The 15425-nt window shown below is 44.4% G+C and overlaps 1 protein-coding gene across 7 annotated transcripts in view; it reads right to left on the reverse strand.

Moving 5' to 3' along the window:
• LOC139556122 (kinase D-interacting substrate of 220 kDa B-like) overlaps positions 1–15425 on the reverse strand; it is a 66131-nt gene that overhangs the window by 22002 nt on the left and 28704 nt on the right. For 5 of the 7 annotated variants that reach the window (XM_071369674.1, XM_071369673.1, XM_071369671.1 and 2 more), the window contains exons 17-22: positions 14729–15018; positions 13700–13840; positions 10088–10346; positions 9749–9837; positions 2069–2213; positions 759–921 (exon numbers count right to left, since the gene is read on the reverse strand). In XM_071369674.1, the coding sequence (XP_071225775.1) occupies positions 759–921; positions 2069–2213; positions 9749–9837; positions 10088–10346; positions 13700–13840; positions 14729–15018 (1087 nt within the window). The remainder of the gene's footprint in view (positions 1–758; positions 922–2068; positions 2214–9748; positions 9838–10087; positions 10347–13699; positions 13841–14728; positions 15019–15425) is intronic. The other 2 variants (XM_071369675.1, XM_071369672.1) reach the window with 1 other exon arrangement.

Genomic DNA, 15425 nt, shown 5'->3' on the forward strand with positions numbered 1-15425 from the left:
GCTAGATGGTCTTGAGGGTGGCCCAGTTTTATAGGTGTAGAGGGGGACTACAGTATATTACCTCTGCTAGATGGTCTTGAGGGTGGCCCAGTTTTATAGGTGTAGAGGGGGACTACAGTATATTACCTCTGCTAGATGGTCTTGAGGGTGGCCCAGTTTTATAGGTGTAGAGGGGGACTACAGTATATTACCTCTGCTAGATGGTCTTGAGGGCGGCCCAGTTTTATAGGTGTAGAGGGGGACTACAGTATATTACCTCTGCTAGATGGTCTTGAGGGTGGCCCAGTTTTATAGGTGTAGAGGGGGACTACAGTATATTACCTCTGCTAGATGGTCTTGAGGGTGGCCCAGTTTTATAGGTGTAGAGGGGGACTACAGTATATTACCTCTGCTAGATGGTCTTGAGGGTGACCCAGTTTTATAGGTGTAGAGGGGGACTACAGTATATTACCTCTGCTAGATGGTCTTGAGGGTGGCCCAGTTTTATAGGTGTAGAGGGGAACTACAGTATATTACCTCTGCTAGATGGTCTTGAGGGTGGCCCAGTTTTATAGGTGTAGAGGGGAACTACAGTATATTACCTCTGCTAGATGGTCTTGAGGGTGGCCCAGTTTTATAGGTGTAGAGGGGGACTACAGTATATTACCTCTGCTAGATGGTCTTGAGGGTGACCCAGTTTTATAGGTGTAGAGGGGGACTACAGTATATTACCTCTGCTAGATGGTCTTGGATGTAGTTTTACGGGGTCTCTACATTACCTCTCGTAGATAGTCTTGAGGGCGGCCTGGTCAGGGATGCCTTCAGTCTCCTCCAGGAACAAGATGAGCCAGGAGGTCCTGTAGGGCCAGGTCTCAGTAAGGTTGATCCACGATGCCAGGCGGTCCCAGTTAAACATAATCTGATTTGCCCTCAGCAGACGACCTATAGACAGACCAGCATTGTGTAAGTCAGACTGGACAAAACTAACATGCTTTCCTCAATAGAATTCATCCATAATCTGTATGGTTCATTGTGGTTCATGTAGTAAACTCAGTGGGTAAACTTGTGGTAAACAAAGTGTGTGTGTTAGTTTAGGATTTTCATAAATGACATCCCTAATTTAAAACGTTTATACCAGAAGAAGGGGTGTGTGGCTAATAGGCACTATAGGCGTCTCTCTCCAGAATGCGCTTTGTGCGCATTCATTGTTTCATTGTGTGAATTGTTTGCCCTTTTTCTTCATGTTTATTTTTTTATATATTTTGCTTCAGCATGCATAGAAGTACAAATGTGCACAAATGTAGGCCTATAAAAGTTCCCATTTGGGTATGTCTGATAGTAGGCCATTTCTTTAACTCAACACCACTTATGACCAGCCGAGCCTCTCAAAGTATTTATTTTGTCACCACACACAGAAAGCCAACAGAGTGTTGTACATCCATTGTGAATGACCATAGTTCCTTACTGTATTTGAAAAATCTTTCCAATATCAGACTTCTCGATGGGCTTAAGTAACCTCTGCGCCTTGGTGTGAAATAGCAACATATTGCTGATTCCATATCTCCAGTGGAAACGTCATAAAATAGGCTATCTGAACACTTCTCTGAACACAGCTGTGTCTGGGAAACAGTGAGGGCCCAGTTGAAACAATGTTGCAAGTTCACTATAGCTCAAGCCAGACAGAGAGAGGCAGCGGAGAGAGATTAATGCTATTGACTGAACCAAATGCCACGCGTAGCAAATGTGATTTATAGAGGATATATTTTCATCAGGATATTTATTTTCATCAGGATATTTTCTTCTTCAAATATAATTTTGGATCTGGTTGATATTTCACATATTTTCAGCAGATCCGAGGTCCATGGCCACCGAGCGTGATCCGACCCGGGATCCAAGGGTCAACTACAGAAATGTGGATCCGACCTGTTCGGATCTCAGGTAATCGGGTTCGGGTATATCTGTGAAGACCTCTAGTGTGTGTGTCTGTGTGTGCGCATGTGTATGCGTACATGTGGGTGTGCATGTGTGTGTAGGTGTGTCCATATGTGTGTGTGGACGCGTGAGTCAACGTGGGTGTGTGTTGACCCACCTGTGACAGAGACGATGTTGAGCAGCCTCCTCATGGTCTGGGGGCTGATGTCACTGAACCAGTCTTCTGTCACCAGCAGCTTGCTCAGGTCAAAGGACATCTGCCGTGTCACAGTCCTCTGCATCTGACGTCGCCGGTACGTGTCCTATGCAGAGACATATGGTTGGGAGGTATCCAGATTACCATACCGGGGTGTAGGGTATTACCGGAAGTGCACAAAAGGGGCGCTATTTACAAAAATATATATAACAGTAACATATATTATAATAATAGATATATGGTTGGGCATTATATACACAGTTCATTCGGAACATATTCAGATGCCTTTACTTTTTCCACATTTTGTTACGTCACAGCCTTATTCTAAAATTGATTACAACTTTGTTTCACAATCAATCTACACACAATAACCCATAATGACAAAGCGAAAACAGGTTTATAGAAATGTTTGCAAATTTATGAAAAAAATATTTAAAAAATACCTTATGTACATAGGTATTCAGACCCTCTGCTATGAGACTCAAAATTGAGCTCAGGTGCATCCTGTTTCCATTGATCATCCTTGAGATGTTTCTACAACTTGATTGGAGTCCACCTGTGGTAAATTCAATTGATTTGGAAAGGCACACACCTGTATATATAAAGGTCCTACAGTTGACAGTGCATGTCAGAGTAAAAACCAAGCCATGAGGTTGAAGGAATTGTCCGTAGAGCCCCTGACACTGGATTGTGTCGAGGCACAGATCTGGGGAAGGGTACCAAAATTATTCTGCAACATTGAATGTCCCCAAGAACACAGTGGCCTCCATCATTCTTAAATGGAAGAAGTTTGGAAGCACCAATACTCTTCCTAGAGCTGCCCGTCCAGCCAAACTGAGCAATCGGGGGAAAAGGGCCTTGGTCAGGGAGGTGACAAAGAACCCGATGGTCACTCTGACCGAGGAGAACCTTCCAGAAGGACAACCATCTCTGCACCACTCCACCAATCAGGCCTTTATTTTTATTTATTTTTATTTTACCTTTATTTAACTAGGCAAGTCAGTTAAGAACAAATTCTTATTTTCAATGACGGCCTAGGAACAGTGGGTTAACTGCCTGTTCAGGGGCAGAACGACAGATTTGTACCTTGTCAGCTCGGGGATTTGAACTTGCAACCTTTCGGTTACTAGTCCAACGCTCTAACCACTAGGCTACCCTGCCGCTTATGATAGTAGAGTGGCCAGACGGAAGCCACTCCCCAGTAAAAGGCACATGACAGCCTGTTTGGAGTTTGCAAAAAGGCACCTAAAGCATCTCAGACCATGAGAAACAACATTCTCTGATCTGATGAAACCAAGATTGAACTATTTGGTCCGAATGCCAAGCGTCACGTTTGGAGGAATCCTGGCACCATCCCTAAAGTGAAGCATGGTGGTGGCAGCATCATGCTGTGGGGATGTTTTTCAGCGGCAGGGACTGGGAGACTAGTCAGGATCGAAGTAAAGATGAACAGAGCAAAATACAGGGAGATCCTTGATGAAAACCTGCTCAGGACCTCAGATTGGGGCGAAGGTTCACCTTCCAACAGGACAATGACCCTAAGCACACAGCCAAGACAAAGCAGGAGTGGCTTCGGGACAAGTCTCTGAGTGTCCTCGAGTGGCCCAGCAAGACCCCGGACTTGAACCCAATCTAACATCTCTGGAGAGACCTGAAAATAGCTGTGCACTGATGCTCCCCATCCAACTTGACAGAGCTTGAGTGGATCTGCAGAGAAGAATGGGAGAAACTCCCCAAATACAGGTGTGCCAAGCTTGTAGCGTCAAACCCAAGAAGACTCAAGGCTGTAATCGCTGCCAAAGGTGCTTCAACAAAGTACTGAGTAAAGGGTCTGAATACTTACGTAAATGTGATATGTTTTTAATTTTTAATAAATTAGCAAACATTTCTAAAAACCTGTTTTTGCTTTGTCATTATGGGGTATTGTGTGTAGATTGATGAGTAAAAAAAACCAATTTAATACATTTTAGAATAAGGATGTAACGTAACAAAATGTGGAAAAAGTCAAGGGGTCTGAATACTTTCTGAAGGCACTGTACTGTATATGTATTTCTGGGGGAGGGGGATGCACAAAACAACAGGGATCTTGATCCACGAGGGGATTGAATGTCTCTGCTGTAAACAAGAAACTTGCTCTTGACATCAAGCCACTTGGAACATCACACCGTCGTCTATAAACGGTATATCGCCCAAGCTTACACAGAGCAAACACATATTAACATTATATTAACGCATGAGAGGAAACAATCAGATACGGTTTGCTGTTTACACAGTGTTAAACTGTCACATGTAATATAGCATGATATAGATATATATATATATATATATATAAACTGGGTGGTTCGAGCCCTGAATGCTGATTGGCTGACAGCCGTGGTTTATCAGACCATATACCACGGGTATGACAAAGCATTTATTTTTACTGCTCTAATTACGTTGGTAACCAGTTTATAATAGCAAATAGGCACCTCTGGGGTTTGTGGTATATGGCCAATATACCATGGCTAATGGCTGTATCCTGGCACTCCATGTTGCGTCATGCGAAGAACAGTCATTACCACACCCCCTCGTGCGATATTGCTTATATATATATATACAGTGGGGAGAACAAGTATTTGATACACTGCCGATTTTGCAGGTTTTCCAACTTACAAAGCATGTAGAGGTCTGTAATTTTTATCATAGGTACACTTCAACTGTGAGAGACGGAATCTAAAACAAAAATCCAGAAAATCACATTGTATGATTTTTAAGTAATTAATTTGCATTTTATTGCATGACATAAGTATTTGATACATCAGAAAAGCAGAACTTAATATTTGGTACAGAAACCTTTGTTTGCAATTACAAAGATCATACGTTTCCTGTAGTTATTGACCAGGTTTGCACACACTGCAGCAGGGATTTTGGCCCACTCCTCCATACAGACCTTCTCCAGATCCTTCAGGTTTCGGGGCTGTCGCTGGGCAATACGGACTTTCAGCTCCCTCCAAAGATTTTCTATTGGGTTCAGGTCTGGAGACTGGCTAGGCCACTCCAGGACCTTGAGATGCTTCTTACGGAGCCACTCCTTAGTTGCCCTGGCTGTGTGTTTCGGGTCGTTGTCATGCTGGAAGATCCAGCCACGACCCATCTTCAATGCTCTTACTGAGGGAAGGAGGTTTTTGGCCAAGATCTCGCGATACATGGCCCCATCCATCCTCCCCTCAATATGGTGCAGTCGTCCTGTCCCCTTTGCAGAAAAGCATCCCCAAAGAATGATGTTTCCACCTCCATGCTTCACGGTTGGGAGGGTGTTCTTGGGGTTGTACTCAACCTTCTTCTTCCTCCAAACACGGCGAGTGGAGTTTAGACCAAAAAGCTCTATTTTTGTCTCATCAGACCACATGACCTTCTCCCATTCCTCCTCTGGATCATCCAGATGGTCATTGGCAAACTTCAGACGGGCCTGGAAATGCGCTGGCTTGAGCAGGGGGACCTTGCATGCGCTGCAGGATGTCAATCCATGACGGTGTAGTGTGTTACTAATGGTTTTCTTTGAGACTGTGGTCCCAGCTCTCTTCAGGTCATTGACCAGGTCCTGCCGTGTAGTTATGGGCTGATCCCTCACCTTTCTCATGATCATTGATGCCCCACGAGGTGAGATCTTGCATGGAGCCCCAGACCGAGGGTGGTTGACCGTCATCTTCAACTTCTTCCATTTTCTAATAATTGCGCCAACAGTTGTTGCCTTCTCACCAAGCTGCTTGCCTATTGTCCTGTAGCCCATCCCAGCCTTGTGCAGGTCTACAATTTTATCCCTGATGTCCTTACACAGCTCTCTGGTCTTGGCCATTGTGGAGAGATTGGAGTCTGTTTGATTGAGTGTGTGTACAGGTGTCTTTTATACAGGTAACGAGTTTAAACAGGTGCAGTTAATACAGGTAATGAGTGGAGAACAGGAGGGCTTCTTAAAGAAAAACTAACAGGTCTGTGAGAGCCGGAATTCTTACTGGTTGGTAGGTGATCAAATACTTATGTCATGCAATAAAATGCAAATTAATTACTTAAAAATCATACAATGTGATTTTTTGGATTTTTGTTTTAGATTCCGTCTCTCACAGTTTAAGTGTACCTATGATAAAAATTACAGACCTCTAGATGCTTTGTAAGTAGGAAAACCTTCAAAATCGGCAGTGTATCAAATACTTGTTCTCCCCACTGTATATATATATATATATATATATATACGCACGCACGCACGCACGCACGCACGCACGCACGCACGCACGCACGCACGCACGCACGCACGCACGCACGCACGCACGCACGCACGCACGCACGCACGCACGCACGCACGCACGCACGCACGCACGCACACACACACACACACACACACACACACACACACACCTGAAATAAAAGATCCCAGACATTTCCCATACGCACAAAAAGCTTATTTCCCTCAAATTTTGAGTGAGCATTTCTCTAAAATGTTAGTGAGCATTTCTCCTTTGCCAAGATAATCAAATCACCTGACAGGTGTGGCATATCAATAAGCTGATTAAAAAGCATGATCATTACATAGGTGCACCTCGTGCTGGAGACAAAAGGCCACTCTAAAATGTGCAGTTTTGTCACACAACACAATGACACAGATGTCTCAAGTTTTGAGGGAGCGTGCAATTGGCATGCTGACTGCAGGAATGTTCACCAGAGCTGTTGCCAGAGAATTTTATGTTAATTTCTCTACCATAAGCCACCTCCAACAGCATTTTAGAGAATTTGGCATTACGTCCAACTGGCCTCACAACCGCAGACCACGTGTTATCACTCCAGCCCAGGACCTCTACATCCGGCTTCTTCACCTGCGGGATCGTCTGAGACCAGCCACCAAGACAGCTGATGCAACTGTGGGTTTGCATAAACTGTCAGAAACTGTCTCAGGAAAGCTCATCTGCATGCTCATCATCCTCACCAGGGTCTTGACCTAACTGCAGTTCGTCGTTGTAACAGACTCAAGTGGGTGAATGCTCACCTTTGATGGCCACTGTCACGCTGCAGAAGTGTGCTCTTAACAGATGAATCCCGGTTTCAACTGTACCGAGCAGATGGCAGACAGCGTGTATTTCGTTGTGTGGGCAAGCGGTTTGCTGATGTCAACGTTGTGAACAGAGTGCCCCATGGTGGTGGTGGGGTTATGTTATGGGTATGCATAAGCTGCTGACAATGAACACAATTGCATTTTATCGATGGCAATTTGAATGCACAGAGATTCCGTGACGAGATCCTGAGGCCCAATGTCGTGCCATTCATCCGCCGCCATCACCTCCTATTTCAGCACAATAATGCACGGCCCCATGTTGCAAGGATTTGTACACAATTCCTAGAAGCTGGAAATGTCTGTTCTTCCAAGGCCTGCATACTCACCAGACATGTCACCCATTGAGCATGTTTGGGATGCTCTAGATCGACGTGTACGACAGCGTGTTCCAGTTCCCGCCAATATCGGTGTCAGAGGAAGGCCCCAAAAATTGTCAAAGACTCCAGCCACCCTAGTCATAGACTGTTCTCTCTCCTACCGCACGGCAAGCAGTACCGGAGCACCAAGTCTAGGTCCAAGAGGCTCCTTAACTGCTTCTACCCCCAAGCAATAAGACTGATGAATCAAATGGCCCCCCAGACTTTTTGCATTGACACCCCCCCTGTTTTTACACTGCTGCTACTCGCTGTTTATTATCTATGCATAGTTGTTACTTTACCCCTGCCTACATGTACAAATTACTTCGACTAACCTGTATCCTTGCACATTGACTCTGTACCGGTACCCCCTGTATATAGCCTTGTTATTGTTATTTTGTGTTACTTTTTATTTGATAATTTATTTAATTTTATTGAGTAAATATTTTAACTCTTAACTCTATTTTCTTAAAACTGCATTGTGGTTAAGGGCTTGTCAGTAAGCATTTCACGGTAAGGTCTACTACACCTGTTGTATTCGGAGCATGTGACAAATAACATTTGATTTGATATCCAGCAACAGCCATTGAAGAGGAGTGGGACAACATTCCAAAGGCCACAATCAACAGCTCTATGCGAAGACGTGTCGCGTTGCATGATGCAAATGGTGGTCACACCAGATACTGACTGGTTTTCTGATCCACACCCCTACCTTTTTATTTTTGAAGGTACCTGTGACCAACAGTCATGTGAAATCCATAGATTAGTGCCTAATTTATTTGCTTATATGAACTGTAACTCAGTAACCTCACTAATGCTCTTGTGGCTGAATGGAAGCAAGTCCCTGCACCACTGTTCCAACATCTAGTGGAAAGCCTTCCCAGAAGAGTGGAGGCTGTTATAGCAGCAAAGGGGGGACCAACTCCATATTAATGCCCATGATTGCGCTCGATTTTGGAATAAGATGTTCGACGAGCAGGTGTCCACATACTTTTGGTCATGTAGTGTACTTATATTTCAAAAGTAGAGAAAATGGGAATATAATGGAAAAATTTGACAAATTGAGTCAGAGATTTGGCATAGGTCCTTGAGTACATAACACCTGGGGTCTCAATAGAATAAGAGGGGCTTGTGTTTAAGGTTAAAGGAGTAATCTGCAGTTATATAACAAAGCGTGACCCGGCTACTGTTTTGGGAAAAAGCTGAAGGATGGGGCTGGAGAAATGTAACCACTCTCAAATTCATAGACAGAGCTAAGGATACAAGGACAGACCATCCATGATATCAAAAGTATAGTTTTAACCCTGATTTGAGGCTATACAGTGTTTGTTTACATTTACGTTGTTTGCAAACATTGGGTTCTCATGGAGTGTGACAGTTGAACTAAACTCATGAGGCATTTATAAGTTATATTCTTCAACAATCAATGGGTACATATTATTAATTGATTAAGTCCATGGATGTAGCAACTGCAGATCACCCCTTTAAGGTTAGGGTAGGTTACAGCTGGAGTGGTCGCATTAGTCTGGTGGAAGCAGCCTGATCGCTGTGTTCACCATTCTGTTTTACCACACGTATCAGTATGGCCTTTCTCCAATAGATGTGCAGACATAGCATAGGGTCAAACAGTCTCAATGTGGAGGAATGCCAGACTGATGAGTGATATGGAATAGAATGGTGAACACAGCAATCAGGCTGGTTCCACTCACATTAAAGTCACACTGTACTGCACATCATGTGGCTTGGTGGGGGAGAAACACAGCAGATTGGATTAAGCCTCATTGGATTAAAGTCACAATAAGCGCAGTAGCTGGACAGTCACACTGGGTTCTAAAAACACAATTGAGTCAAGAGATCCTAATGCACAGAAGTTGTAGTTATTTCCTATTGCGTATTTCCAGCTATTGGCTTTTTACTGTCTGCGTCCCAAATGGAGCCCTATTTCCTTTATAGTGCAGTACTTTTGAACAGAAAACAAAAGCAGGGCCCTCTGAAGGGAACAAGTGACAACCTGTTAATGTGTAGACGTGTGGTTATTATATTGATTTAATGATGACACCTCTGAAGTCCTTTGACCATACTATTGGTGACGGGCGGTGTTGACCCATATGCCTGTACTCTTTGGGAACCCAACAGGTTGGGGTCAAGCACCAGGCCACCCACCCACACACACACACACACACTCTCTCTTCTCTCTCTTACCCTGCGGTTCAGGGTTGTCTTGCTGCCAAACTTGGTCATCTCTCCGATGCTGTGCTGGGATAGCTTCCTGTCCAGCTCCTCATGCCAGCCTGGACACAGATATCAACAAAGACAGGAGATGAGAAACCAGACCTAATATTAGCCAATGATTTGACACATACAGTTAAGTGTGTGCCGGTGTACATATCTGAATGCGAAGGTGGATGTGAGTGTGTTAATTTGTGTGTATGCCTGAATGTGTGTGTTCATGTGTGTACATGCCCGTGTGTGTGTGGTCTGAGATTTTTACAGCTCCTTTCATACAGGGCAGGGCGTGTGTGTGTGTGAGTCTGTCTTTACCGTCTGAATGGTTTGGATTACCGTCTGAGTTTCCGGTGTCTCCGTTAGCGGGCGCTGCCACACACATCTTTCTGGCGCTGCTCAACCCCCGGCTGTTGAGGAAGACCGGCAGGTGGACGATGTTTCTCATGTAGTCATGGCCGTTGATGTTGGAGTCCCTGAGCACGCTGTTCAGGTTCTGGTTGATGGCCTTGATGATGATGTGGGGGTCGCTGGCAAAGATGGAGATGAAGGGGCCTTTGGAGAAGAGCACTCTCACCTGGTGGAGAGGAACAGGATACATATTTTTTATTTAGCCTTTATTTAACCAGGAGAAGCCCATTGAGACCCAGCCTCTTTTTCAAGGAAGACCACGCCAAGAAGGCAGCAACTATCAATACAAATCAAATGTTATTTGTCACATGCGCCGAATACAACAGGTGAAAGTCTTAGTGGAATCCTTACTCACAAGCCCTTAACCAACAATGCAGTTAAGAAAAAATAAGTGTTAAGAAAGTATTAACTAACGTAAACAACAAATTAAAAATAGAAAAATAACAAATAATTAAAGAGCAACAATAAAATAACAGTAACGAGGCTATATACAGGGGGTCCTGGTACAGAGTCAACGTGCGGGGGCACAGGTTAGTTGAGGTAATATGTACATGTAGGTACAGGTAAAGTGACTATACATGTAGTGCCTTAAGGCCGGGGCTCGAACCAGGAACACAACGACAACAGCCACTCTCGATGCAGCGTTACCCATGCAGAGCAAGGGGAATAACTACTCCAAGTCTCAGAGCGAGTGACGTTTGAAACGCTATTAGCGCGCACCCCGCTAACTAGCTAGCCATTTCACATCGGTTACACCAGCCTAATCTCGGGAGTTGATAGGCTTGAAGCACAGCAAAGAGCTTCTGGCAAAACGCAGGAAAGTGCTGTTTGAATGAATGCTTACGAGCATGCTGCTCCCTACCACCGCTCAGTCAGACTGCTCTATCAAATCATAGACTTAGTTATAACATAATAACACACAGAAATACGAGCCTTAGGTCATTAATATGGTCGAATCCGGAAACTATCATCTCGAAAACAAGACGTTTATTCTTTCAGTGAAATACGGAACCGTTCCGTATTTTATCTAACGGGTGGCATCCATAAGTCAAAATATTCCTGTTACATTGCACACCTTCAATGTTATGTCATAATTACGTAAAATTCTGGCAAATTAGGCGGCCCAAACTGTTGCATATACACTGACTCTGCGTGCAATGAACGCAAGAGAAGTGACACAATTTCACCTGGTTAATATTGCCTGCTAACCTGGATTTCTTTTAGCTAAATATGCAGGTTTAAAAATATATACATCTGTGTATTGATTTTAAGAAAGGCATTGATGTTTATGGGTAGGTACACATTGGAGCAACGATACACACCGCATCGATTATATGCAACGCAGGACACGCTAGATAAACTAGTAATATCATCAACCATGTGTAGTTAACTAGAGATTACGATTGATTGATTGATTGTTTTTTATAAAGATAAGTTTAATGCTAGCTAGCAACTTCCCTTGGCTTGTACTGCATTCGCGTAACAGGCAGGCTCCTCGTGGAGTGCAATGTAATCAGGTGGTTAGAGCATTGGACTAGTTAACTGTAAGGTTGCAAGATTGAATCCCCCGAGCTGACAAGGTAAAAATCTGTCGTTCTGCCCCTGAACGAGGTAGTTAACCCACCGTTCCTAGGCAGTCATTGAAAATAAGAACGTGTTAGCCAAGACGAGAAGGCAGTCTTGGCTAATGCTGTAAATGTCTGGGGACTTTAAGTAGCAACCGTCATGCAGACCGGGTATGGTGGTGAAGGAGACCAGACTATAGAGGTAAAGAGGGAGTTTACCCAAAAGGGCTTTGTAGATAAACTCATACAAATGTAGCTTTCTGAGCATATATAGTGAGTTCCAACCCACCATTTGGTACAAGGTGCAATGTTGGGTGAGTGACTTGGCATTTGTAATAAAGCGCAAGGATTCATGATAAACAGAGTCCAGTCTCTGTAAGACAGAGGAGACTGCATGCATGTACAACAAGTCACCATGATCAATTACAGAGAGAAAAGTGGCATGAAAAGCTTCTTTCTAGTCATAAGTGGGAAGCAAGTCTTATTACGAAAATAAAAAGCCAATTTCAATTTAAGCTTCCTCACAAGATTATCCATATGAACTTTAAAGGACAACTTGCCATCCAACCATATACCTTGGTATTTGTAGGATGACACTTTCTCAATGGATAAGCCACCAGATGTGACAATGCTAACCTTCTCTGGCTGAGTTCTAGATCTGGTAAAGGACATGAATTCTGTTTTTCGTACATTCAAGACCAGTTTGAGACCATAAAGAGAGGCCTGCAGTGACTGAAAAGCAGTCTGGAGCTCTTCAACAGCCTGAACCAGAGAAGGAGCACATGAATATATGACTGTATCATCTGCATATAGATGTAACTTTGCTGGTTGCATCCCATTTCCCAAATCATTAGTACAAATTGAGAACAACACAGGAGCTAAAATAGAACCTAAAATGGGCACACCTCTATTAATCTGAAGAAAGCTATTGTCAGCATATACACATTGTATTCTGTCAGAAAGATAGTTCCGAAACCAATTTACTGCCCCTTCACTGAGACCAATGTTACTGAGTTTAGCTAGCAACAATTCATGGTCAACTGAATCAAATGCCTTAGATGAATCCACAAACAGAGCAGCACAATGTTGCTTTTTATCAAGCGCATTTATGATGTCATTTGCCACTGCCATAAGTGCAGTTGCGGTGCTGGTCTCCGATCTAAAGCCAGAGTGAACCCCACTTAGTATGTTCTGGTGAGGTGTGTGAGAAACAAAGGTGTGTGTGTGTGTGTGTGTGTGTGTGTGTGTGTGTGTGTGTGTGTGTGTGTGTGTGTGTGTGTGTGTGTGTGTGTGTGTGTGTGTGTGTGTGTGTGTGTGTGTGTGTGTGTGTGTGTGTGTGTGTGTGTGTGTGTGTGTTGGATACAGTATATTAGTTTGTTCTAATCTATTCTAAAACTCTTTCTGCCATAGCTCACGGTTAGCTAATAACTCCATTATCCCAATGTGCAAAAGACATTGAAATCTTAGATTTTGTGACTACTATCAAATGTCTAGATAAATCACTCTAAACGTTTGAGGGATGTTGCTTATTATTACAAAGACATCATGCATAAAAGATCCATTATTTCCTCAGACCAAAGATTTCATTAGTAAACAAGAAACAGCTGGTTCAGATGACTATGTCCCTTGAATATTAGATTAAAGACAATTCTATTACTGTAAATAATAAGAAAAACCATGACAGCTTCTGGAAACTTTGTGACTGATGTATAACTATGTACAGTATAACTAGGTCATCTTTGCTCTCTTGGGAAAGATTGTCTTCAGAAATAACTACATTTGCAGACCAAGGCAACACAAAGGGTGAGGCGGTCCAAACAGTTGGTCAAAACCATCCCGTTCCTGTTCAGAGTGATACTGTATACCCTATCACCCTGTGACTGTATGTTCGTGTGTGTTCATGTGTGTATGTGCCCGAGCGCTGCATGCGTGTGTGTGTGTGTGTGTGTCTTACCGTATCCAGCATCTGCAGTACTTTGTCCTGTTCACAGGAGTCCAGGCCGTCTATGATGACAGCCAGACGCGTCTGGTTCTGAGTGAAGCCATCGATGGTCTTAGCCATCCTCGCCATCAGCTCCACCTCATTCTTCAACACCTGAGGGAGGAGACAGAAAGAGAGAGAGAGAAGGAAGAGAGAAAGAAGGAGAGAGGAAGATTGGCGTGAGAGAGAGAGAGAGGAGAGAGAGGGAAGGAGAGAGGAGGATGGGTGAGAGAGGAGAGGAGGAAGAGAGAAAGAAGGAGAGAGGAGTATGGGTGAGAGAGAGAGAGAGAGAGGAGAAAGAGAGAGGAAGATTGGTGTGAGAGAGAGAAGGAGAGGATGATAAGAGAAAGAAGGAGAGAGGAGAGAGAGGAGGATGGGTGAGAGAGAGAGAGGGGGATGAGAAAGTGAGAGAGAGAGAGAGAGAGAGAGAGAGAGAGAGAGAGAGAGAGAGAGAGAGAGAGAGAGAGAGAGAGAGAGAGAGAGAGAGGGGAAGATTGGTGTGAGAGAGAGAGAGAGAGGAGGGAGAGAGAGAGTGAGAGGAGGATGGGTGAGAGGAGAGAGAGAGGGGAGGAAGAGAAGGGGAGGAGAGAGAGTGAGGAGAGAGAGGAGACAGAGAGACAGAGAGAGGAGGAGGATGGGTGAGAGAGAGATAAGGAGAGAGAGAGAGGGGAGGAAGGGGGAGGAGAGAGAGCGAGAGATGGAGACAGAGAGAGGAGGAGGATGGGTGAGAGAGATAGAGAAGGAGAGGGGAGGAAGAGAGAGAGAGAGGAGAGAGGGGGAGGAGAGAGAGCGAGAGAGAGAGAAGGAGAGATGGAGACAGAGAGAGGAGGAGGATGGGTGAGAAAGGTCATACTAGCCTTACAAGCCAGTGATATGGTGAGAGGGAGAATCAAACAGGTGTGTGTGTGTGTGTGTTTGTGTGTGTTTATGTGTATGCTTTGTGCATGTGTATGTGTTTCCAAGTGCTTGTGCGCATATATACGACTGGCCTTCCATCCCTACCTTCATGAAGCCCTCGCTCTTGAGCTTGTGCATCTTGTTGGCAGCGCTGTGCAGCCTCTTCCTCTGAGAGTTGAGCACCGAGTCGGCCACCTGCCACCAGGTCCGGCAGTTGAGCACCAGTGCCAGGCCCACTGCGCAGGCCATGGCGATCAGCACGGCGTTCACCGTCTGGTTGGCCCCATCCACCTTGAAGACGGCGAGGAGTGCCATGCCGGTGATCAGGCAGCCCAGGATGAAGATGAAGATGACGAAGGAGGGAACGCAGCAAGTTTTCTTCCACTTCTTCTTCCCTAAAATACAATCCATTTTAAAGTACTCAGTATTCATAAAAACATTTGGAAGCAGGAGGTAGGCTACTGACTAAACTTGTGCAACAACAATGTTTATTGTCATTGTCTGTTAGACAACCCTTTGTTCCTAGTTCTTACTGAAAACCACCAGAGTATGTGGTTGGTGTATTTATAAATGTAGTGACCGACAGTGATTTAAAGTAGTGCCAAAAAAGGGGATTCAATCAAGTAAACTGACCTGACTAATTTGTCATTACCTAGTGATTCTCTGTCCACTACCTAGTGATTCTCTGCCCACTACCTAGTGATTCTCTGCCCACTACCTAGTGATTCTCTGCCCACTACCTAGTGATTCCTCTGCCCACTACCTAGTGATTCCTCTGCTCATTGCCTAGTGATTACTCTGC

The sequence above is a fragment of the Salvelinus alpinus genome, chromosome 27, assembly GCF_045679555.1.
Source record: "Salvelinus alpinus chromosome 27, SLU_Salpinus.1, whole genome shotgun sequence".
NCBI classification, from domain to species: Eukaryota; Metazoa; Chordata; class Actinopteri; order Salmoniformes; family Salmonidae; genus Salvelinus; species Salvelinus alpinus.